Genomic DNA, 25,320 nt, shown 5'->3' with positions numbered 1-25,320 from the left:
GCCTTGGTGTGGGTCTGTTGTAATTTTGTGTATTTGGAGTCCTATAAGCCTCTTGTACTTAGTTTTCCATTCATTCTTCAGATCTGGGAAATTTTTTGATATTATTTCATTGAATAGATTGTTCATTCCTTTGGTTTGTTTCTGTAAGCCTTCCTTAATCCCAGTAATTCTTAAATTTGGCCTTTTCATGATATCCCATAATTCTTGTAGATTCTGTTCATGATTTCTTATCATCTTCTCTGTTTGTTCAACTTTGTTTCAAGATTAAATATTTTGTCTTCAATTTCTGAGGTTCTGTCTTCAGGTGTTCTATCCTATTGGCTATGCTTTCTATGGAGTTTTTAACTTGGTTTATTGTTTCCTTCATTTCAAGGATTTCTGTTTGTTTGGTTTTTTGTTTCAGTATCACTCTTTATTGAAATGATCTTTTGCTTCCTGTATTTGCTCTTTTAACTGTTGATTGGTGCGATCACTTAATGCTGCATTTGCTCTTTCATCTCATCATTCAGTGCCTGCATTTGCTCTTTCATCTCCTTGTTTGCTTCCCTGATTGTTTTAATTATGTACATTCTGAACTCCCTTTCTGACATTTCTTCTGCTGTACTGACATTGGGTTTTATTGATATAGTATCTAGGTTTGTTTGGGACATTTTCTTCCCTTGTTTTCTCATATTGGTCAGATGTCAGTGGGACCCTGAGATATTGCAGATTTCCTCTATTGGCTTATAGTGTCCCTGTAGATTTCCAGTGTATCACCTTCCAGCCTTCAGTAGCCTGAAGTCTTGGAAGAACTTGATAATGCAGTGCTTCCAAAGAAAGCTGCCCCTAGCCCGCTACTGGTTCAAGGCTTGGAGCTGGCTCTGTGTGGAAAGGCTCTCACTGGGGGGCCTGCTCCGAGAAGCTGGTCGTGTGGGAGCAGCCCACCGCCAGAGTGCGCAGGGCTGCCTGGGGAAGACTCTAGCTGCCCTGCCCTGCTCTGATAAGCCACCCCTATCCGGGCCTGCCCTCCAGGCTGAGCTTCACCCGGTGGGGGAGACTCACCCCATGGCTCTATCTTAGTCCGAGTCTCTCAATGCTTCCCCTTCTTGAATCTTGGGTTCTGGAGCGACTGGAGATGCAGTCACCCTCTAGTCTGCCATCTCGGATCACCTTTCCAAGATTTTTGTTTGGTTCTTTTTCAGAGATTCTCTTTATTGAATTACTCTTTCATTTCCTGACTTGTCTTCTTTAATTGCTTCTGCTGTTTATTGATCTCTTCTTAGAATTAATTGAACTTTTTTATAATCATTTTTTTAAATTATTTGTCTAGCATTTCATCCACTTTGCTGTCTTTGGAATTAGTTTATAGGGAATTATAAACACTACGGGCTGTTGTGTTGCCTTGTATTTTTATATTTCTTGTATTCCTTTGTTGAGATTTTTTTTTAAATTTGTTCTAATTAGTTATACATGACAGTAGAATACATTTTGACACATTGTACACAAATGGAGCATAAATGCTCATTCCTCTGGTTGTACATGATGCTAAGTCACACCAGTAGTGTAGTCATACATTTATATAGGGTAATAATGTATGTCTCATTCCATCACCCTTTCCATCCTCACTGCCCCACTCCTCCCCTCACTCCCCTCTGCACAATCCAAAGTTCCTTCATTCTTCCTTACAGCCCCCCTGCATGGATCAGCATCTGCTAATCAGAGAAAACATTCCACCTTTGGTTTTGGGGGATTGGTTTATTTCACTTAGCATGATATTCTCTAGTTCCATCCATTTACCTACAAATGTCATAATCTCATTCTTCTTTAAGGCTGAGTAATATTCTGTTGTGTATATGTACTACATTTTCTTTATCCATTTATCTGTTGAAGGGAATCTAGGTTGGTTCCATACTTAAGCTATTGTGAATTGAGCTGCTATAAATGTTGATGTGGTTGCGTCAGTGTAGTATGATGATTTTAAGTCCTTTGGGTATAAACCAAGGAGTGGAATAGCTGGGTCAAATGGTAGTTCCATCCCAGGTTTTCTGAGGAATCTCCATACTGCTTTCCATAGTAGTTGCACCAATCTGCAGTCCCACCAGTGTCGCTCCCGCCAGCAAGAACGACCCAGAGACGTGATGGGTGGCAAACTTCCTTATTAACAGCTGATTCTTCTTTTTATTTCTTCCTCTTTTAGGGAAGTTATTGTCACTTATATAGGTTATATCAACTAATTAGAATATTCATGATATGTGGGGAGAAGATAGACGTATATGGGTATAACTTGAAGCACCTAAGAATCACGCAAGAATCATGCAGAGGCCCTGACCAATTACTGAGACTTCCTCAAGGTGAAGTTAGTTGTATACGTGCAGAATAGCAGTTTTTCAACCTCACTGGCAGCTTGCCAGGCGCCATCTTGGCCAGGCTCCACCTAGGGCCAGGGGTCCGGCCGAAACCCCGACAGTTCCCCCTTTTTTCTTTTAAAAGAAAAGCTCGGGACCAAGCCTGTCTTAGGCGGAGTGGTCAACTACCGTCCTTACCCGTCATCAGATAACTGTAGAGCATGCTACAGCTCCTGTCTTAGGTTGGTACGGCGTTACCTACTACCTTACCCGTCTGGTCAATGGTCCAGCCTCGCGAGCCACACTTGTGGGGAGCTGCCGGCCTCTAGGGCAGCCATGGCCTGATGGAAGATGATACGATCTCTAACTTGATCTCGGCGCATGCGCATGATAAGGCGTGTGAGGAAGATAACAGTAATAACCATGAACATACAAAAGGCTCCCATACCTGCCCATTGCTTACAAAGCTGAAAGAGGAGGATAGCCAACTTAGCACTTCGGACATAGGGGCTACATTAACTCTAGTAGCATTGAGACTAACAATTTGAGATCTAAGAATAGCAGTAAGATTATCAAATTCGTAAGACCAGTTTGTTTGTAGCTGAGCAGACAAGATTCTAGACAAGTTTGCTGCATAGCTGAAGTTATGGTAAGCTACAGGTGTAACGCACAGTCCCGCCAGATGATAAATACATCCCACGTTTAACAGTTCCTGTAAAATGTCCATTTGTTCTTGAAGTAAGTCCACTCGCTGGTTCATAAGGAGTATGCCTGCTGTTAGATGTTGGTTTAGGGTCTCTTCAGTCTGTAAGGCTGCAGCTATATTTTCGGCCAAGTGATTGACTGCTGTTGTTGTAGGTATGGCAGTTGCTAGTGCTGCTGTTGCAGAAACCACTATTGCAGTGACCATAGCCGCTGTGATGTCAAATTCTCTCCTGTTTCTTGATAGTAACACTGGCAATTTTGCATCTGTAACAGAGACTGGGACTGGTAGGAAGGTAGGAACACACATTAAGTCTGCCAGCAGGAACCTAGAAGCATTTTAGCACAAATCTAAAGTACAATTGAAAGAAGCAGTTGTTTTGTTACATAGTTGAACTGTTCCTCCTAAGAGACTAAAAAGAGGTAGTAAGTTAGTTTATTCCGTGGAAACACACAAACTGAGCCGCAGCTCCAGTAAAGCACCGGGTTACCCTTATTACCCAGAGTTAAAAAAAAACCCCAAACAAAGAGACAAAGAGAAAGTTTATCTTTAGGGGACCTGAAGGTCTCCTCTATTCCCCCTTTTTGTTTATAAAGAACATTTTTGAGGGTGAGATGTGTATGTTCAACAATACCTTGTTTTTGTGGGTTATAAGGTACATCTGTGGTTAGAGTTATTTTAATTTTAGTGAGGAATTGGTTCTTACCAATTTTAGTTTTTAAAGAAAAATTTAGACTTTATAACGTAGTACAAATTTTTAACAGTTGCTTAACCATAATTGTATAAACCCCTATTTTTAATAAAACTTAAGAGACACAAAGTTAAGAATGAATTGGTGTTTCTAAGAAATCCTTGTCATTTTACCATGTCATTTTACCATATAGATTAAACTTTGGCTTATATCAGAACATTAGTATTTCACCTTAGGAAAAACCTTAAATAGCTTTAGCTGTTTTACATACACACAACCAACTTAGTTACACACAGACTTGTTGAAACTTGCCCTTTGTTACACACAGACTTTTTTATCCAGAAACATTTTCTTTTCCTTTTTATTAAATACATTTTTAAACCCAGAACCTTTTATTTTCTCTTCCCTATTTGTTGACCCCTTTTTGTTCACATTCTGAAACAACTCTTATGAAATTTCTGAATTTAGATAAATCACCCTATTTTAATAAGATTAAATATTTTGTTGTTTATAGTACTCTTAATTGAAACACAGTTGAAACTTTTGGGACCCTTTATATATAGAATTCCACTTGTTAGGATATAACTCTTAGTAACCTTGTTTTTAGTTTAGTGATGACACAAAGCAAGTTTAAACCCTTTTATTTACCAACCTATGAAAACACCAATAATGTTTAAGTATGATACCCCATGGAATTTGAGGAGTTAAGAGTACTTGATGTTATTTAACAATTAGCATTTTAACTTTGTAAATTAACCAGACGTCTCTACAAACACATTTGAGTAATCCCATACATGTTAACTCCAATTTATTTATTTTATAAAAACCAAGATATCAGACAAGTGTCCTGAACAGGATCCGTTGCCTCTTTCCTGCTGAAGAAAAGTCCTAGAAGCAATTGATATTAGACATTGTTTAACATTAACATTTCATTAGTTTGACCACCTGGAGACTTGTAAGTTATTTTTAAAAATATTTTACTTTTATTAGTTTACCCAATTTAAATTGAACCCTTTTAAATCATGTGAATAAAAGTATTTGGATCCATTTTTAAATTTTAATTTTAAGAGCGCTCAGTTTTGATGCAGATAAGACATAACACCAGACAGTACGACATACAAATAACACAAAATCAAAGGCCTTGTAATTTATAGGTGAATGTTCATTGCAATGAAACAGCTGTTTAAAAAACTTCAGTTGAATAAAAAATAGAACTGATCAAAAATAAAATCATTAACCTAGGTATGTAGGATTAAAATTATGAGCTCAAAAATACAGCATTAAAGAAAAAAAACAAAACAAAACAAGAATCCTGAAGAATAAGTCAGTTTTATGCAGCGGCCCAGGAATTTAAAACGGACACTTTTTTTCTTCTTTTCTTCTTATCTTTAGGTTACCCCCCTTTTCTCCTTGAGACGCTGTAGTTACATTCCAATGTGGCAGGGGGAGGGAGGATCACCCAGGACTTTACTTTTTAACCCCTTTTTTACCTGGTTGAGAAATCAGGTTAGGTTTGAATGCAGAAAATCACAAAACATTATTTTTTACTACTTTTAAGGAATGGAGCTGCTGAGCTCTCTGCCTAGGGGGACCCTCCCCTAAACTGATTTTTCTCTTTGTGCTCTGTTTGTGGTTTTATTTGTACTTTCTCCCTTTTTTTTTTTTTTTTTTTTCCACTGCGCCACTGCATATTTTTGTAAGCTCAACTCTTTTGAGTAACTCTTTTTTTTGTAACGCCTTTTTTTTGTCTTCTAGCTGCTGCCCTATGCCCTCCAATTCCCTTAATGCCTGTTGACTAATTGAACCAGCTTGAGAACACTTTGTTTCTTTACTAATTTTATTTAACTCCATCTCTGAGAGTCCCTCTTCGCTCTCATCAGAATCTGACTGAGTGCTAACAGAGCCCTTTTGTGACTCTTCTTTTACCTTTTCTAACACTTCCTCTCCCTGCGCAACTGCCTTTTGTAAAGCCTCCCGAGGGGAACGCAAACAAGTTCTGACTAATGACCAAACTGCTAACGTCCCTGGGAGCGTTACCGGACAGCGCTTTAAATCTTCCCCCGGGTGTTCCCACTGTGGGATAGTTAACAATCCTTCTTCCAGAAACCAAGGTGAAATCTCCTCTACCTGCTTTAAAAATGCCCAAGCAGTTTGTCTTTAAGGAAGTGCCGTTAGCTTTAAGAATTTCTTTCAAGGGACCTTCCATTCTACATCTAGCAACCTCGTTCCCCATTTTTTGAGGAAACTTTAACCTCTCGTTCCTAGGAACTTTATCGCAATCACAATATTCTCGTCTCTAGGAAACTTCCCTGTCCACTGACAGATCTGGGTGCACACTTTCACGGATCGTTGCTCACCTCACTCACCTCTCCGCGGCACGTAAGATTCCCGGGGTTCAGCACCACTTGTCGCTCCCGCCAGCAAGAACGACCCGGAGACGTGATGGGTGGCAAACTTCCTTATTAACAGCTGATTCTTCTTTTTATTTCTTCCTCTTTTAGGGAAGTTATTGTCACTTATATAGGTTATATCAACTAATTAGAATATTCATGATATGTGGGGAGAAGATAGACGTATATGGGTATAACTTGAAGCACCTAAGAATCACGCAAGAATCATGCAGAGGCCCTGACCAATTACTGAGACTTCCTCAAGGTGAAGTTAGTTGTATACGTGCAGAATAGCAGTTTTTCAACCTCACTGGCAGCTTGCCAGGCGCCATCTTGGCCAGGCTCCACCTAGGGCCAGGGGTCCGGCCGAAACCCCGACACACCAGCAATGTATGAGTGTACCTTTTCCCCCACATCCTCACCAACATTTATTATTGTTTGTATTCTTGAATTGTTGATAATTGCCATTCTGACTGGAGTGAGATGAAATCTTAGAGTAGTTTTGATTTACATTTATCTAATTGCTAGAGATGATGAACATTTTTTCATATGTTTGTTGATCGATTGTATTTCTTCTTCTCTGAGGTGTCTGTTCAGTTCCTTAGTCCATTTATTGATAGGATTATTTGTTTTTTTGATGTTAAGTTTTTTGAGTTCTTTATAAATTCTGGAGATTAATGCTCAATCTGAGGTAATGTGGTAAAGATTTTCTCTCATTCTATAGGCTCTCTATTCTCATTATTGATTGTTTCCTTTGGTGAGAAGAAACTTTTTAGTTTGGATCCATTCCATTTATTGATTCTTAATTTTACTTTTTGTGCTTTAGGAGTCTTGTTAGGGAAGTCAGGTCCTAAGCTGACATTAAGATTTGGGCCAACTTTTTCTTTTATTAGGCTCTGGGTTTCTATTCTAGTGCCTAAATCTTACCTCCATTCTGAGTTGATTTTTGTGCAGGATGAGAGATAGAGGTTTAATTTCAGTTTGTCACATATGAATTTCCAGTTTTCCAAGCACCATTTCTTGAAGACACTGTCTTTTCTCCATTGTATGTTTTTGGTGCCTTTGTCTCCTATGAGATAACCATATTTATGTGGGGTTGTCTCTGTGTCTTTTATTTTGTACCATTGGTCTACATGTCTATTTTGATACCAATATCATACTGTTTTTGTTACTATGGCTCTGTATTATACTTTAAGGTCTGATATTGTGATGCCCCCTGCTTCACTTTTCTCAATAAGGATTGCATTGGCTATTCTGGGTCTCTTATTTTTCCAAATGAATTTCATAATTGCTTTTTGTTATTCTATGAAAAATGTCATTGGAATTTTAATAAGAATATCATTGAATCTGTATAACACTTCTGGTAGTATAGCCATTTTGACAATATTAATTCTGCCTATCCAAGAGATGGGAGATCTTTCCATCTTCTAAGGTCTTCAATTTCTTTCTTTAGTGTTCTGCAGTTTTCATTGTAGAGGTCTTTCACTTCTTTTGTGAGATCAATTCCCAAGTATTTTCTTTTTTTGAGGCTATTAGGAATGGGATTGTTTTCCTAATTTCTCCTGCAGTGGATTCATTGCTTATGTATAGAAATGCATTTGTATGTTCTATCAGATCATAATGGACTGAGAGTAGAAATCAATGACAAAATAAAAAAGGGAAATTACTCCAACACTTGGAGACTAAATAATATGCTATCGAATGAAAAATGGATAACAAAAAACATCAGGGAGGAGATTAAAAAATTCTTAGAGGTCAATGAGAACGATGATACAACATATCAAAATCTCTGGGACACTGTGAAAGTGATACTAAGAGGAAAATTCATTGCATGGAGCACATTTCAGAAAAGAATGAAAAGTCAACAACTAATGTCCTAACATTACAGCGCAAAGCCCTAGAAAAAGAAGAACAGAATAACAGCAAAAGTAGTAGAAGACAGGAAATAATTAAAATCAGAGCTGAAATCAATGAAATTGAAACAAATGAAACTATTTAAAAAATTGACAAAACAAAAAGTTGGTTCTTTGAGAAAGTCAACAAAATAGACAAACCCTTAGCCACACTAACAAAGAGAAGGAGAGAGAAGACTCAAATTACTAAAATACATGATGAAAAAGGAAATATCACGACAGACACCACTGAGATACAGAACATAATGAGAAGCTACTTTGAAAATCTGTATTCCAACAAAATAGAAACTACCGAAGACATTGACAAATTTCTAGAGCTATACGCTCCTCCCAAACTAAACCAGGAGGACATATACGATTTAAACAGATCAATATCAAGCAACGAAATAGAAGAAACCATTAAAAAACTACCATCCAAGAAAAGCCCAGGACCAGACGGATTCTCAGCTGAGTTCTACAAGACCTTCAAAGAAGAACTCATTCCAATACTTCTCAAAGTATTCCAGGAAATAGAAAAGGAGGGTACCCTACCGAACTCATTCTATGAAGCAAATATCACCCTCATACCCAAACCAGGAAAAGACACATCAAGGAAAGAAAATTATAGACCAATATCCTTGATGAATATAGATGCAAAGATCCTTAACAAAATATTGGCAAACCGTATCCAAAAACATATTAAGAAAATTGTGCACCACGATCAAGTGGGGTTCATTCCTGGAATGCAAGGAGGTTCAACATTCGTAAATCAATAAACGTAATCCATCATGTCAGTAGACTTAAGGATAAGAACCATATGGTTATTTCAATTGACACAGAAAAAGCGTTCGACAAAATACAACACCCCTTCATGCTCAAAACACTAGAAAAAATAGGGATAGTAGGAACACACCTGAACATTGTAAAGGCTATTTGTGCTAAGACCATGGCCAACATCATTCTTAATGGAGAAAAACTGAAACCATTCCCTTTAAAAACCAGAACAAGACAGGGATGTCCTCTTTCACCAGGTGGCTGCTGGACTGGGTGGCTGGGCAAACTGATAGCAAGATGCCCTCACACCCTCTTTCAGTCTTCCCACTCGTTGTAGCTGGCCCGTTAAGTCCCCACGCACCTCAAGACTCACTGAGCTAGAGAGAGCTGGGTTTTCTCCAATCTGACAGACCTGGGCTTTAGATTCCCCAAGCTCTACCTTGCTGCAGTCCCAAGTTCTCAATGCCATTCCATCTTGCAGAGAGACCACCAGGGATGCACTCACACAAAGGAGTGCCCCTGCAAAGAGGCAGCCAGATGGTGGCCCCTGGCACATCCAGCAGGAAGACCTCAGGTGCAACCAGACCTGTAGTTTTCCAACAATATATCTCAGGCCCTGGCCTGTGACCCCAGACTGAGGCAGCCCCACCCTGAGATGGCAGTGGTGGCGACAAACCTGTAGGCCCCTTCGCCCTGGACTCCCAAGTCCTGGCTGGTGTCCTAAGAGAGTGATAGCCACATGTAACCAAACCTGCAGTACCCTGATAATGGACTTCCAGGCAACAATGGACAGTGGGCGCTGTGAGTGGTCTGCAGGCAAACGGCAGGTGCTCAGTGGTTGGTAGCTGTCAGAGCAGGGCATTGGTGGTCAGTGAGGGCTGTCTTGCAGAGAATCAGTATTTCCTTTACTTGAACCCTGAATCACAGTGACAAGGAATGCAGCCTCCTTCTAGTTCCCCATCTTGGATCCCCTCCTGTCCCACTTCTTTTTGTGTTCATTTTTCTCTCCTTTCCTCCTTTTTTTTGGTTTCAATTTTGATTTTTTGTCTAGTAACTTGTAATTATCTGTTCTATATACATATATATATAAAACAAACTATATATATTATATTCTTTTGATGATAACCCTAAGAAATATTATATGCATCCTTGATTTATTGCTGTCCAATAAAAAAAATTACTTTAACCATTTTCCCAGTAATTCAAGGATCTTAAAATACTTTGACTTTCTTGTTACTCTCTTGTTCTTTGCATTATTTTTGTCACAAATTTTTATTCTGTAAAATTTTTAAACCCCACAAGCTATAGTTAATATCATTTGTAGATTTAATATTTATGCATATTCACAGAATTAGTCTTTTGGGTGTTCTTTATTTCTTCTTGCATTCCTTGTGTCTGTCTGGGATCATTTTTCTTTAACATAAGAACTCCCTCTCAGGACTTTTTAATGCTTTCCTGCTGGCAGTAAACTGTCTATTTTCACTTGTCAAAAAATGTCATTATTTTATCTTTATTTGAAGGAAAATTTTTTCTGGGTATAAAAAATTTAAATGTATGCTAGTATGTCACATACGTCTTACAGATGACTGCAACATTTATTGAGCTTCAGATAATTTTCGTCAATGTTTTGTATTTCTCCTAACATTTCCCTTCTTTCCAATTAAAATAATATAGAATTTGGGAAGAAAAATGCCTTATTTCAAGAGTCAATTTTATTATTTACTACCTGTATGACCTTGGCCATGTCATTTAACTTCTCTGAGGCAATTTCCTTATCTATAAAAAATAGGATATTTATTCTATTTCACTGGGAAGTTTTGATTTCTGTTCAGATATATATGAAAGTGCTTTGTGAAATGTACCAATTAGTTGAAAAAGTTTAGTGCTATTATTACTATTTACTGAAACAAAAACATTATCAATGTGTGAATCCTGAATTTTCTTATACTTGTACATTTTTATGAGCAACCACAAATAAATTTTTGTTGTCATGTATGTATTTATTATATCTTTATATTGAGTACATTTAAAATTGCATAAAATGTAACTTTATACAAGGTTAATCATATATTTATTTCTAATATTTCAAGAAAATAACATGAAAAGGGAAACCCAGCCAGTTATATAATACCTAATGCCCATAAGATAAAAATAACCCATTATTTATGAGAAGTACAGTATTTCCTTTCTTTTCTTTTCATATCAGAGATTGAGCCCAGGGGCACTTAACCAGTGGGTCACATCCCCAGCCCTTTTTAATGTTTTATTTAGAGACAAGATCTTACTGAGTTGCTTAGGGCCTTGCTAAATTGCTGAGGCTGACTTAGTAAACTCACAATCCTCCTACCTTAACCTCCTGAGCTACTTGGATTACAGGCGGGTGCTACTGTGTCTGGCTCAGTTATTTCTTAAAACTAAATTCAGGGATGAATTTACCCCTTAGTTTTCTTTATGATGTAGAGCTTTTGAAAATATTTTTCTGCTGGTTTAGAAGATGCTGATTTGCATGGCTAATCCAAATCAGTGTTAGATTGATCTAGAATTTTAATATTGTTTCATACTCCCTAAGGGAGAATTATACATTTTAATGTGAGCTGCAAATAACTACTCTGCCACTGTACTTGCAAATGGATTATATTCAGAAAACTAATAAGGAATGCTAGTTTCCTTATCAAAATGCATGGATATGCTGTAAAGGGAAGGTTAGGCTGATAAATTAAAATTTTATTTTGCATACATAATATTAACAAAACTGCCTTAGGAAGATAATATTTAGCTTTATTTTATTTTTCCTACACAGAGTCTAATTCAAAAATTTCTTAGTACATTGACCAAATATTTGTAGGCACTTTCTGTCAGTTTGTTTATTCTCCTTTGGAAAAAGCACTCATTCAGACTTAGTTGTCCTTTATTTTTGTACTTTTTAAAAATTTCTTTTTCTTTCTTTCTTCTCCTAATTTTTTTTGATGGGGAAACATTGTTTAGATAGGAGAATAACACTTTGAAACTGCAATTTTAAAACAAACAACTGAAATGTATGTTAGTGTTTCACAGTCAATACCCCAGTACCTCTGAGGTTTCATGATGATGAGCACATTTAAAATAGGGCATATTTAAATACTTAAATTCTTTGATTTTTTTTTTCTTCAGGTCACTGGCATGTATTTTATATGAGATGTGTTGTATGGATCATGCATTCACTGGCTCCAATTTCTTGGCCATTGTTTTAAAAATTGTTGAGGGCAACACACCTTCCCTCCCTGAGAGATATCCAAGAGAACTAAATACCATCATGGAAAGGTATGGAAAGAAATCTGTTGCCAAAAAAATCAAATTATTATTTTGTTTAAATGAACTTATGCTTTAGTTCATTTGAAAAATAATATTCTTTTTGAACATTACAGCATGTTGAACAAGAGTCCTTCATTGAGACCATCTGCTATAGAAATTTTAAAAAACCCTTACATTGCTGAACAGCTACAGGTATTTAAAATGAAAGGGATACTGGGAAACATGCATTAGCATTTACATATACATTCTATGACTTAAGAATATGCCATGGAAATAAGATGCATTAAGAAACAGAAAGGAGGAACAGATTAAAAAGAAGATGATTAAAAAGAAGCTACTCAAGACAGTCTGTTTGCAATTGTACATCAACTTTAGTTCCCAGATGTTCCTGGAAATGGGATGTTGGAGCTTTCATTTTGTGCCTGATCTCAGCATCCACCGTATGGTTCTTAAATTGACAGATGTTACCTCAACACATTGGAATTTTATCCCTACTAGGACAAGAATGTACCAATAAGGATGCTAAAGTTTGGGATTTTCTTTGAGCATTTATTATTCCACTCTATATTACATGTAACTCAGTAGTATTTTTTTTATTTATTAAGTGAGTTCATTTTGTTTTCCTGTGGGTTAGAAAATTTGATATAGAAGATCTGCCTCTGGTGGTGAGAAAGAAGCAAATAGTTCCCTCCCTGAGGGCTCTTTTCTTTTCTTTTAGCTTCTCAGGCCTTTTCAATACTAACTCCCTCAGGCAGGTTTCTTCTGATTTCATGAAAAGCTTTAGTAAGAACCACAAAACAGTTGTCCACATTCCAAAATGTGCATATCCACCTTCCAAAGTGTGCATATCTTCTCGTCAGTGGACCAAGTTCTAAATCCAGAGGAAACAAAGGTGGTGATGATGTGTACTCACTCATGAGTGCCAGGCACTGTGCTGACATTGGGGAGACTAAATGAAAGGGATGGGTATGGTTCCCGTTCTTTTGAAGCTTGACTGCTAGTGAGAGAACCCAATGGCCAAGGAAAAGTAGGCAAATAAATGATCACAAGCACTAGGAAGAAAGTCAACAGGATGCTATAAAAAGTGAGATACGGGGAGGGGCTTTGGTAGTCGAAGAAGGAGTAGGTACCATTTCAACACCTGTGAGCATGGGAGAAGCAGCCAGAACAACGTAAAGAACAGTTTGAATCATAGGGAACAGCTGGTGCAAAAGCCCTAAATTAGATTGTGCTCCTGGAAGGTGAACATAGAAGGGAAGGTTCTTAATGCAAACACATGCCTCCAGGGGAAGCTAAGGAAAACATGGAGAGGAAGGTTTAAGTCCCTGGGCACTTCCAGTTCTCCCTATGTGCAGTCATAGCAGGCTGCCGGTTGTCCTCTGTCAAAGGGACTTCAGTGCTAGCTAAGGGTGCCATGAGATCCCAGGGGATCTGCCAAGACTAGAGTGAGGCAAGTGAGGTAGCTACCCTGGAGCAAAACTTAAGAGGACACAAAAAACTCAATCAAGATAAATCATATGTTATTGCAATAATCTAAAATCCAAATTAGTACTAATAATTCCTGGTAACAGAATATTTAAAGTTTAAACAACAGATCAACAGAACCAGGATTAGGGCAAAGCAAGGAAATGGATTTGGGCAAGTTCAGTATTGGATCATGTCTTTATTTAAACACTTGATATTGTGTTCTTCACAGCTTTTTAACTTTAATTTTGATTTTTAAAATAGTATTGTATTAAAGTATTATTTCTGTGGTCAGAGTGTTTTTTGATGCCCACTTAGATTTTGTACTTAAAGTGAGTGCCTCATTTGCCTAACCCTAGTTCTGGCCTGAGAAGTATAGATATTGTTCATTCCAGGCTGGGAGATTGAAAAAGTGTGAGTATTCTTGGAGCTGAGAGAAGGCCTGCGGTGGTGGTGAGGAGGAGTAAGAGAGCAAACCGTGCAAGGTGAGGTTGGAGAGGTAGGCAGGAGCCTGACCCTGTAGGATCTGCTCACATGAGCTACCATGTAATTTTATATAACCCTTTTTAGAGGGAAAAATAGTTACCATAGCCTTTTTCAATCTCCCTGCCAGAGTCAATAATACCCCGAATCAGAAAAAGTAGTTTTATGCCCTTTCATTCCTTTCATTACTGAAGAGGAATCTTTAGGTTTGCCAGGGTTGTTCTTTTTTTCAGCACCTGATGTGTATGTATTCTGAAAAAACTCTGGAAGACAAGGATTTGGATTGTCAGAAGGAGGCTGCCCATATAATTAATGCCATGTAAGTAATTGCTTTGTTTTTCAAAAGCCCATTCAGCATAAACGTTAAATGCATTTGTCTTTAAAAATCTATTAGTACTAAACTGACTGCATGGAGCATCCTAGAATTCACTTAAGTCTTGCCGGGGAATTAAGGAACCTCAGTAATGTAGCATTCCAAAGCCATTTGCCCCAGGTGGTAGCAATTGAAATCATAAAAGTTTAAACCACTACACAACTTACAGATCTGCAGGGTAGCTCTACAGTTGCCTTGTAAGTGTACAGAGAAATTAATATTGCAAACATTTAGTAATATTTATGCTAATGAGCCTTCCATCATAAGTATAAGTGGCTTTCACACCTTGTTTAATGTGAACTGGCAGAAGAAGTATATATCCTCTTATATAAGAACTAGAAAAGCATGTCTTCCAAAGAATCTTAATTATTTCCTGGCCTAACTTCTCTTCATCCTCATTCAAAATTTTTGTGCTATCACTTGCAAAAACCTTGAATAGTAAGTTACTTCAGAATAACCATGTGTGACTGTGCGTGCAGTGCACTGCACAATGGGGACCACTGCTTTTAAAGACTAAATCTATAATTTTGCCAAAAGAGCTTTATTTAATATTATAAAGACCCACAGAGCAGAGCAGTCACTCCTTGGCCGTATACAAGGCAGTAGGGGGAGACCAGGGGCCCTAAATAGTTTGATCTTCAAGACCAGATAGCCAGCTGTATTTCTCAAACACCTAACCCTGTGGTTTCTTAACTACACCATGTTTCCTTTCCCTCCTCGCATTCAAGCTAAGGAAATTATCCACCAAAGGTATCCAATCTTTGTGTCTTGCATGATCTCCAGAGGAAGTACACTGTGCCTCAGGGGGCAAATTTTTAAGCATTGCTCCTAATAACCTTGTTTTGTTGAACTACTAGCTATTCTTTCAAGAAAGGTTGGAATTTCAAATTTTATTTTATTAACTGGAAATGTGAGAGTACTAGATATCTTGTTTTTAAAATATGGAACTAATTTTAGTTATCATTTTGCACTGCAGTTATGACTCTTTGCCTGACCCTAGTTACAATTAACAGTGTGCTAGAATTCAATTATTTAGAGGATATTTCACATTGTGAAATATTGATTTCAATCAGTCACTTGTATTTTCAAGATCTATGGCTTGACAGATCTTTTAAGGAAATCTGTTTGGTTTTAGAAAATTGGGTATGTATATTCCTGAAGAATTGAACTTCCCTTGGTGACTCTGTCTGGATGATAATACAGAGGGATGACAATGCCTACAAAAATCATTACAATTTTCTGTTAGTGGTACTTAAGGAAAGAGAAGTGCAAAAGGTGTTCTGTGATATTGGTCCCTAACCAGGTCAGGAACAGAAGCAGATAACATTGAGAATGTGCTTGTAGACCTTTTAATACTTGATTAATGTGAACACATTCCTTTAATTGAAGAAAAAGATTCTTAAGTAATAATACTATCTAACATTTTGGTGGTTAATAACCATATACTCAGCTCTGGTATTTGGTAGACTTCCTTTACATGAACTGATTCATTTAAATGCAGGAAAACCCTATGAAGCAGGTAGTATTTTTTTTATAGTCACAGGTTAAGTAACTTGCCCAAGAGCACATAAAATGTAAGTCGGGAGGTATGATATGAACCCAGGTTAAGTTATTAACTTGTGTGATTAAGCACTAGTATAAGTCACACTCAGGAAAATACACCTATTATGATACCACCATTTTGGAATACATTTTAGGTACCAATATTGTGCATACATAATCTCATGATACCATTCTTTACAGCTGAGAAAACTGAGATTCCGTTTCTCATTCCAGGCTACAGAGCTAATGAGTCATGGAGGTGGGATTCAAACCATGCTTAACCCAAAGACTGTATACTATACACATGGTTGAGTTACTCTGACAGTCTTTTTGCTCCCTAATGACCACAATCCTAATTTGTCTTACATTGTGAAAACCAGCAATGAAATGAGCAGAATTTCCTTTTATACAAAAATCTAATTGAAAAATATTGCCAATTAACTATAGTCCTTGTTGGCTCGTTACCTATTCAAAGTTTATTAGTTTTCACCTGACCTGTCTTGAGATGCTTTTGCTCTCTCAGTAGTGTAATGATACTTCTATAAAATATTTGTTTAATTATTCTGAGTGCGTCAGTATGTGGGGAATCTTTATGATTTATAGGCAAAAAAAGATCCACCTGCAGACTCTGCGGGCACTGTCTGAAGTGCAGAAAATGACACCAAGAGAAAGGATGCGACTGAGGAAGCTCCAGGCAGCTGATGAGAAAGCCAGGAAGCTGAAGTAAGCCGCCTTTCCTCTGGTACCCTATGCCTCCAGTGCTACCTCGAGGGCTATGAAGGAATTCACAGAAGAGAAGAAAAAAAAATCAAGAAACCAGAATGCTTATGATTACATATTTATTTGTTTATTCATTTACTCATTCAGTCAAGAGATGATTGAATCTTAAATTGATGGCAGGTGCAATATATATCAGGCTTTCAGTCTTGAGTATAGAGAAAGATTGAAAATTAGGGAATTTATTAGTGATGAAAATAGGGTCATTCTCTTAAGTGAAACCTCATTGGTGCTTATACCTTCTACACAAACTCATGCAACAGACCAAAAAGAAGCCTTTGCTCTTTTAATCTCATCCCCTAGGTGCTTGCTATGTTTCTTCTACCAGGAGACCTAGCTGATCTACAGGGAGAAGATTTTGCTGGCAGGAAAGTATTAGCTTTCAGAAGGCAGTAAAATGGAATCAGCTCTGGTCTGTCAAACGAAGCCTTTAGGAAAGTCTGTGTTCAGAGCAGTGCTGCTGGTAATTAGAGTACTTATATGAAAAAGTATAATTTCAAGCATTGGCTGGGGTGTGGAGAAAAGGGAACCCTTGTACTCTTTTTGTAGAAATGTAAACTTGTAAAGTTATTATGGAAAGCAGTATGGAGTTTCCCTAAAAATTTGAAAATAGAACTTCCACATGATCTCACAAATGTACTTCTGAGTTTATATTCAAAGGAAATGAAATCAAATATTGAACAGATCCACATCCCCATGTTCACTGCAGCATTATTCACAGTAGCCCAAATTTGGAATCAAAGAAAAATGTGGTATGTTCATACAACAGAATTCTCTTCAGAGAGTAAACTAAACAAAAGAAGGAAATCCCATCAATTGTACCAACCTGGATGAATCTGGAGGATATTAGGCTAAGTGAAGTAAGCTAGCCATAGAAAGACAAATACTTCATGAGCTCACTTATATATGAAATCTAAAAATATGGAACTTGTGAGGGTAGAAAACGTAGTTACCAGGGGCAAGGGGCACGGATGAGATTTAAGCAAAAGGTAAAAGTTACATTCAGCTAGGAAGAATGATTTCTAGAGATCTAATAATAAGTGACTATTAATAAGATATTATAGATTTGAAAATTGCCCAGTGATAGATCTTAAATGTTTCCACCATAAAAAGTACGTGAAGTGATGAATGTTAATTAACTTGTTCTAATCATTTTAACAATATATATGTATATCAAAACATCATGATGTATACTATAAATATAAACTATTTTATCTGTCAATTAAACCTTATTAAAACTGAAAAAAGATATATGTCTAAAGAGTAGAATATCAAAGAGCCCTGGACTCTCCATTTCTCAAAGACTTCAGTTCATAGGTTATCCAATTTTCTAATTTTTCTTCTGTCTTCCTTTGCCTACTCTTTGGTAACTTAGAAATCCCAACCAAGAACCAGAAGGATAGAAAAATTCCAAATAGCAGATCTGCTTACTCTGTGACCATGTTTACACACCTGGAACATGATTTAGAGATATCCTTGTACTTAGAAAGAATATTGTGATGAACCAAATAAGAATCTATGAGACTATTTTCCCTTAATGCATGCTTACTTTAATATATGTGGAGAAAGATTTGCTTCAAAGCACAGTGATATGCTGGTAAACATTTAACAACCAGCTCTAGGTTTAGAGTTAGCTGACTTGCTTGTTTATTCCTGTGTTGTAAATATTTCTACCATGGCCAATTTTAGCTACCTTTTACTGAAAGTTCAGTTGGGAAGATATGTACATAGGAGCCAATACTAGTTTGTTTCTATAAACTGCTATAGCACCGAGCGTGGGTTTTACTTGGAAAATATATTCACACAAATTCCTTGAGCCATTATATCAACTCTTAGTCCCAAATTTGTTTCTAATACTTAAGAAATGTTAGTATCTTCACAGTACCATGATTCATGTCAATGGTTGAGGATATCTCTGATAGGGATGGATTAAAAAGGCAGACTTAATAATTTACATGCATATTACAAATTATTCAGATTAAAACAATTTTATAGACAAACAAAAGTCATAAATCTTCCAATTGATGCACTAATATTTTCACATTTAAAAGTGATAGTGTTTACATAAGATTTGTTTTTTTATTTTATGAATGAATTGTATTGGAATTTTGATCTTTATTTCTAGGATAAAAGAAGGAACGTGTTTTTAGCAAGAAAATGACTGATGTCAGAAGGGTTGTAATGTATCTATTTTATAGACATGAGAATTTGGTAGGATGTTTAGTGACTTGTCAAAAATATCTAAGTATAAATTAGCATACATACAACTAATCATAAGAACTTAAATCTTTGTTCTAGTAGCAGATCTATTAAAATCAACTCACCCAGTTGGAAACAAAAAAAATAAAACAAAGTAAGGAAACAAAATTTGTCTGTAGAAGAAAGTTTTCTTCCACAGTGATGCCTATATATTTTTTCATAAATTCTTTGATATGTAACTCTTTTTCCTGTGTGTTGGTTCACCCTGAAAGCATTTTTTGTGTTGTTAGTATGTGTCAGGCACCGAGGATACCCCATCATCATATTCAGGATGCACAGGGGTGAATTGTCTTCTCCTTCTGCTGCATTTGAGAATTTCTAAGAATGAATAAGGAGCCAGAGTATCCCGTGTGGTATGCTGCACAGCATACCACTTTCCCAGTGAGAGACCAGATGACCTGGCTTCCTAACAGCCTAGTCCACCCATAATCCCTAAACAGGGATTACTTGTCTGTAGATAAGATACAGTTTTGGCAATTTGAGTTACTTTTGTATGCTCACTTTAAATTTGCAGAAAGATCGTGGAAGACAAGTACGAAGAGAATAACAAACGAATGCAAGAATTGAGATCTCGGAACTTTCAGCAGCTGAGTATCAATGTGCTTCATGTAAGTACCTCTTATTTTAAATTTTATATAAAACTCTTTCTTGCTTCAGATTCTACAGATTCCTGCAGGTAGTTGCATAGGAAATGGACAGGGTAGAAAACAAAAGCACCCAAGACCAACTTTGCCCAATTCCAGGGAGGACTCTAGAATGTAGGCCGTCAATTGGTGAGAACACTAACTCAAAGCAGCTGCATTTAGAGGTGGATCAGGTGATGCATCCATCACATATTGAGTGCCTACTGTGTATTATATAAAGGATTAGCACTGAATATACAGTTGATGGGCTAAATAACTAAATAGTAGAATACATGTATATTTAATTTTTAATTCCACCCATGTTGATGTCTTACCTCTTTAGTCCATTGATCTTACTTTTATTCTTTTTATTATCTCTCTCCCACTTATATCATATACATTGTGTTAATGACTTCATTCAAACTCTGAAGAACTACTGTTAATAAACAAGTTTGCAGGTTTACATGAAATGGATCCCAAATTCATATCCTCTGTCTTCCAAATCTTTGAATAGCAAATACCATTTTCACTAATGGTGGAAAATATCTCCATAGGCTTTGGGGTAGCTCTGATACTCAAGGTAGTCTTTACGAGGCTGTATTTGGTTAATCAACATCAACACCCACCTCATAGCTCTTCTGGTAAAAACAATTTGGGGCAGAGATGTTTCTCGTTCTTCATTCAGTGGAGATCCCTTGACTTGTGTGTCAAAGTGAGTCTTACCTGTCACAGGAAGAACCAACCTCCCTCAGAGGCTGTAGGACAAGCCTTTGAACCCTAAGGATGCTAATTCTGCTGTAGTGCAATTATGAGAGGGCCCCAAACCCTGGGACCTTCAAGAGCCCTTAGCTGAGCTCACTCTCAGCTAGTCAGGCCTAGGAATACTTATTTTCTGCCCTTCTGAGGAGGAGAACTGCCAGTGAACTACCTTTCTCAAATATTTAGGGGTTCTAGAGGCTTTAAAGTTTTGAAAATTCAATATTGGACCAAATAGGAGACAGAGCCTCCTCTGAGCTCACAATCTCCTTCTGTTTAGCAGATGATGTGGAAATGCCAGTAATACATGCTCAGTCCCACTCTGCTTCTCCACCTATCTGGTACCTCCGTTAAGTGAATCCCGCTGTGGAATCTGTTGCAGGTCCCAGAAAGTTGGGAGATGAGGTTATAGACCCTAGTTAGTGGAGAAATTGTTGGCTGAAAGGACCAGAGACCAGCAGCAGGGATAGATCCCTACTTGATGCCACCATGTTGGGAGGAGTCAAGCCCTCTGAAAACCTGGAACCTTCCTTCAACTCCTCTTACTCTGTGGGCCCTGCAAGGAGAACCTGTGGAGGTGGCTCTTTGTCCCTTATTCTGAGACTGAGAACTGCACGTTCCCATAGATCCAAACAAGGAGGCTGGCAGGATTATAAGGACTCTGTGTTTGTTAATGTGCATAAACTACTTGTTCTGGACAGAAATTGGGTTGCTTTTTTCTGGAATGCTCAGGGACCCCTGATGCTAAGAGACTTTCCCACTAAGATTGGAAATTGAGAACTGTATACTTAGTTATATTTTGTTTTATGAACTAAATGACTTTATTTCTGAAGTTACTGTATCGCACATAAAGTGTATTTTCAAGTATGATCTTAAATGTTATTGTCTGATAAGTTACTTTTTGCTTTTCTTCTTTGACCCTTCAAGATTATAATTTTGTGTTCTTTTTTCTCTGATATAATTATTATCAGTATTATAAATATGTTATCTGGTTTCATGTCCTCCCATCCCCCTATATATCAGAATCCTCTGGGTGTCCTGAAGACTAAAGATAACTCTGAGACCATATGGCAGGCAGAATCTCAGGAGATTTTGTTATCCATATGTTATCCCACAGAACATGAGAGCTAGACAAAACATCCAGATATTGGCACAAATGAGACAAAGAGAAGATTTTACAAAAATCACAATTTCCTCATGCATTCTCAATTCCATGCTCTTTCTATCAGCAGTAAGCAAAGGGAGAAGGTAGGGAAGTACCCAGTGTTGCTCTGGCCAGAGATTTTAGTTCATTCTTTGATTTTCTAAGGTTTAATGTTACCAACATCTCTGGACCTGAGCTTTCCAGAGGCATGCGTCCTAGTTTATGTATTGATGTTATGTATTGATGGGAGCAGAAAATGCTCCTGGTAGATGTGAGAATCTTACATCTATTTTCCTTGCAGATTATGTCCTCTTCCAAGCTGGCTCAGCCCTGCATGGATGCTCAATACATCTAGGCTCCCTGCATACACACACATTCTCTCTCTCTCTCTCTCTCTCTCTCTCCCGCCCCCCAGTCTTTTTTATTTGTTCTAATTGGTTATACATGACAGTAAAATGCATTTTGACACATTGTACACAAATGGCCCTGCTCTCTTTTGTGCTATTGCATCAGCCATTTTCCTCTGGCCTATTATTAGCATCCCACCTTCTCTCTTCCAAATGTCCACCTCCTCTTCAGGAAAACCTTCTGACCTTCGATCTCCACAATCAACTGACTCTTGCCCAAATTCCTACGGATTATAGCAACACTTCTCAAAATTTAAAATGTACCTGAGAGCCCTATGGATCTTGTTAAAATACAGATTTGATTCATTTGGTCTGGGGTTGCAGGGTGACTGGAATGTTGCATTTCTAACAAGCACCCTGCCGGTTCCAAGGCTGCTGGCCCAAGACCATACTCTAATTATGGACAGAAAATAGGGCTCCTGAAAGTAGTTGTTTACCTCCAGAGGAAGGAAGACCTGGAAAGGCCTCCAATGAACAGATCTTATACTCTCTTTAGGAAAAAAAACCTTTAATGGAAACAGAAGAAAAGGAGGAGCAACTTGAGAGAAGACTTTCTTGTTCACCCCAGGAGAAGGATGGAGAGAGACAGCCAGGCAGGGGAGAGGCAAGTTTAATCACATTCACAGACATAAGAATGACATAACAAAGGAGGAAGAAAACCAAAGTCAAACACTTTGCGGAGGGGCCTGAAGGGTTTTAAACATTGTACATTGTTGAACTGAAAAAGATGAAATAAAGTATTAGAAAGAAAATGGATTAATCAGATGTGAGAGGCTAAAGAAAAATGTGAAGAAGAGAAAAATGCTCCTATCTTTGAGTGCTTTTCTTCCCCTTGCCTCTACACATATTTACAATTTAATTTCTTCCTAATCTCATTGGGGACTGTCTTCTCAATTCTTTCTTCCTTCTCTCTTGACTGGCTGAAGGAGGCCCCTTTTTATTTCAGAAGCAGTTGTAGGAGAGAATCAGAGTTATGAGAGTGAATGGACTCACTATGTCATATGTTATAAAAATTCTTTGAAGCATTTGAGAGAGTGACTTGCTTTGTTTTTCAGACCCTAACTGACAACATTTTTTTACTTTGGCAGGTAATTTCTGCTTGACTGAATTTGGGCTTTGAAATCTTGAAGCACAGTTGAATGTAGAATATATTAGGCACCATTTCTTTAAAGGATGGTAGCTTAAAAACAACTATATACCATAATATACAAGACAAGCCCCATTTGTCTCTTATCCTGTGGTACATATAGTGTGCTGGTGCCGAGGCTGGGTTTCTGTGAAAAGTATGTGGCAGACTGATCTCCATCATGCATGGAGTGGTAATGGGGATCAAAGATCAGATCAAGTCCTTCTTTATTGCAAGAAGCAATTTTAACAATTCTATCTGTTCTCTTCAAAGAGAACCTTAGCAAATCTAAGTCACTTGCGAGTCCAAGTACTTATTTTCAAATAACTGCTGAAGCACATGTAAAATCACATTTTGTGCAATCTCTACTCTTTGTTCTTGAAGATCTCTGTGTACCATCAGTGATCCTTTGAATTTGGAATCAATTGTCCTTCCTGAAATAATTAGTCTATAGTACAGAAAATGAACTTTTAAATAACATTTTTATGACCATATTCTCACAAGTGCTACACCACAGTGTGGCATATCTTCATTTTTTACTTATTGATTTAAGATTAGGACTGGTTATGTGGCTCAGTGGTAGAGTGCTGGCCTGGCATACAGACCTTGGGCTCATTTCCTAGCACAACAAACAAACAAACAAAAAAACATAAAAATTAGTTTTTCCTTTTAATTTCCTTCTTAATAAAAAGATACTCTTAGAATAGTTCCACATCCATTTACCATCTATTCTAGATTGTAAACACATATACTCAAAACTGAGGGACCAAAGGACACAGTGATTTGCTGAAATACCTGTTTGTGAAGTTTGCCCTTTTTTTTTAAAGTAGGAATTGTAAGTGGTCTCTTAGATTTTTGCTTTTAGAAAATTATAATTCATAGAATCGTGGAGTTTTTAAAGCTAGACAAGAACTTGGAAGTCATTGAAGCCAATGCAATGCTTTTTAATTTGGGGATGTAAAAACTGAGCAGGGCAGGGATGACAAAGGTGGGGTACCCTGGGTGCAAAATAGAAGAAAGCATTGCTCCCAAGGGAGCCTGCCCTTGCCTGAACCTGAATGTTAGTGCCTTTAATTTTTTTACCCTGGGCATCCCGTTTGACCCACCTTGCCATGGCCCTCAAACAGGCCATGAAGGTTAAATGTTCTGCCCAAGGCCACCTGTCTCATTGATTCAGGACTGTTTCTCTTAATCCAAGTTAATATCTTAAAGTTTGAAAATGTTATTACATTTAAGGGAGAGGATTGGTAGGTGTTTTTTTCCAAATAGCTTTCTAAACAAGAATATGACTTCGTTTGTAGTAGTGCTATTTCTGTCAACTTCTCATGAATTATCAATTTCCTCCCACAAGGAATTAGATGAACCAACTTCAGACAACCTGCCTGAGTCTGAGCCTATTCCTTCCCTGGACCTTGACTCAAATATTGAAGATGTCATAGCCAACCTTGAACATCATGGTATGTGTTTGCATCAGCTGTCGTCAGGGTGCTTGGCTGCCTGCAATGGGCCTTGCCAACCTCTGAGAGAAGCTTTGAATATTTGTGACCTCTTGCCATCAGCTTGCCAGCAATGGGCCATGATCAGGATGAAAAACAGACTAACCAGGCATTTTTCTGTCCTTTCTATCTTCTTTGTAGTAGTGAAGTGGAAACCTGGTGGGGGACCACTTCTGAATGGGTTATACGCTGTCATCATTGACCTGAGTTTGAAACAGTGTAGGTCTGACTGTGACTGCTGACTCTGAAGGGTTGTTTCCCTCTCCTGTAGATTATTCCCCTGGCCCTTATAAATATAAATTGAAGAAATGAAACCATACGTGGAAATCAACTATTCAGATGGACAATGATTGCTAGAAAATAAAAGTACTTAGAGCTGTAACCCAACTGGATGATATACATTGTCACCTAAAAGCATAGATTTTGGAGTAAAAAAGCTAGCCTTATCAGGGAGGCCCCTGGCGACTTATTCTTCCAGGTCTTAGTTTCTTTATCCATGAAACAAGAATAATAACATCTCTTTTCAGAGTTATTGTAAAGAACAAATGAGATGAGGCATAAAAATACTCAGCACACATGAGGAACTGAAGAAAGAAAAGCAGTTATGACACTTTGTAGGGAGTTTATAAATGTGTGGGTCTTCCCAGTCTTGCTCACCACTTTTCCTGTTGCCTAGAATAAAGTGCCAGAAACATAGGCATTCGATTTCTTGAGTGAACAACCAATAAATGAATGAATAATATATTAGTCTAGACCTCTGGGAGGCAGATACCAAGATAGGACTAAAATGCATGGTTATTTTTAG

At 37.6% G+C, this 25,320-nt stretch overlaps 1 protein-coding gene across 6 annotated transcripts in view; it reads left to right on the top strand.

Annotated features, from left to right (window-relative positions):
• Nek11 (NIMA related kinase 11) overlaps positions 1-25,320 on the top strand; it is a 330,359-nt gene that overhangs the window by 141,435 nt on the left and 163,604 nt on the right. For all 6 annotated transcript variants that reach the window (XM_047563256.1, XM_047563254.1, XM_047563255.1 and 3 more), the window contains 7 exons: positions 11,925-12,074; positions 12,179-12,257; positions 14,246-14,331; positions 16,531-16,650; positions 19,478-19,571; positions 22,390-22,497; positions 24,371-24,476. In XM_047563256.1, coding sequence (XP_047419212.1) covers positions 11,925-12,074; positions 12,179-12,257; positions 14,246-14,331; positions 16,531-16,650; positions 19,478-19,571; positions 22,390-22,497; positions 24,371-24,476 — 743 coding nt within the window. The remainder of the gene's footprint in view (positions 1-11,924; positions 12,075-12,178; positions 12,258-14,245; positions 14,332-16,530; positions 16,651-19,477; positions 19,572-22,389; positions 22,498-24,370; positions 24,477-25,320) is intronic.

Source organism: Sciurus carolinensis, chromosome 9, assembly GCF_902686445.1.
Source record: "Sciurus carolinensis chromosome 9, mSciCar1.2, whole genome shotgun sequence".
In the NCBI taxonomy this organism is placed as follows: Eukaryota; Metazoa; Chordata; class Mammalia; order Rodentia; family Sciuridae; genus Sciurus; species Sciurus carolinensis.
The sequence above is the reverse complement of the archived record's forward strand: the minus strand, read 5'-3'. Positions and strand labels throughout refer to the sequence as shown.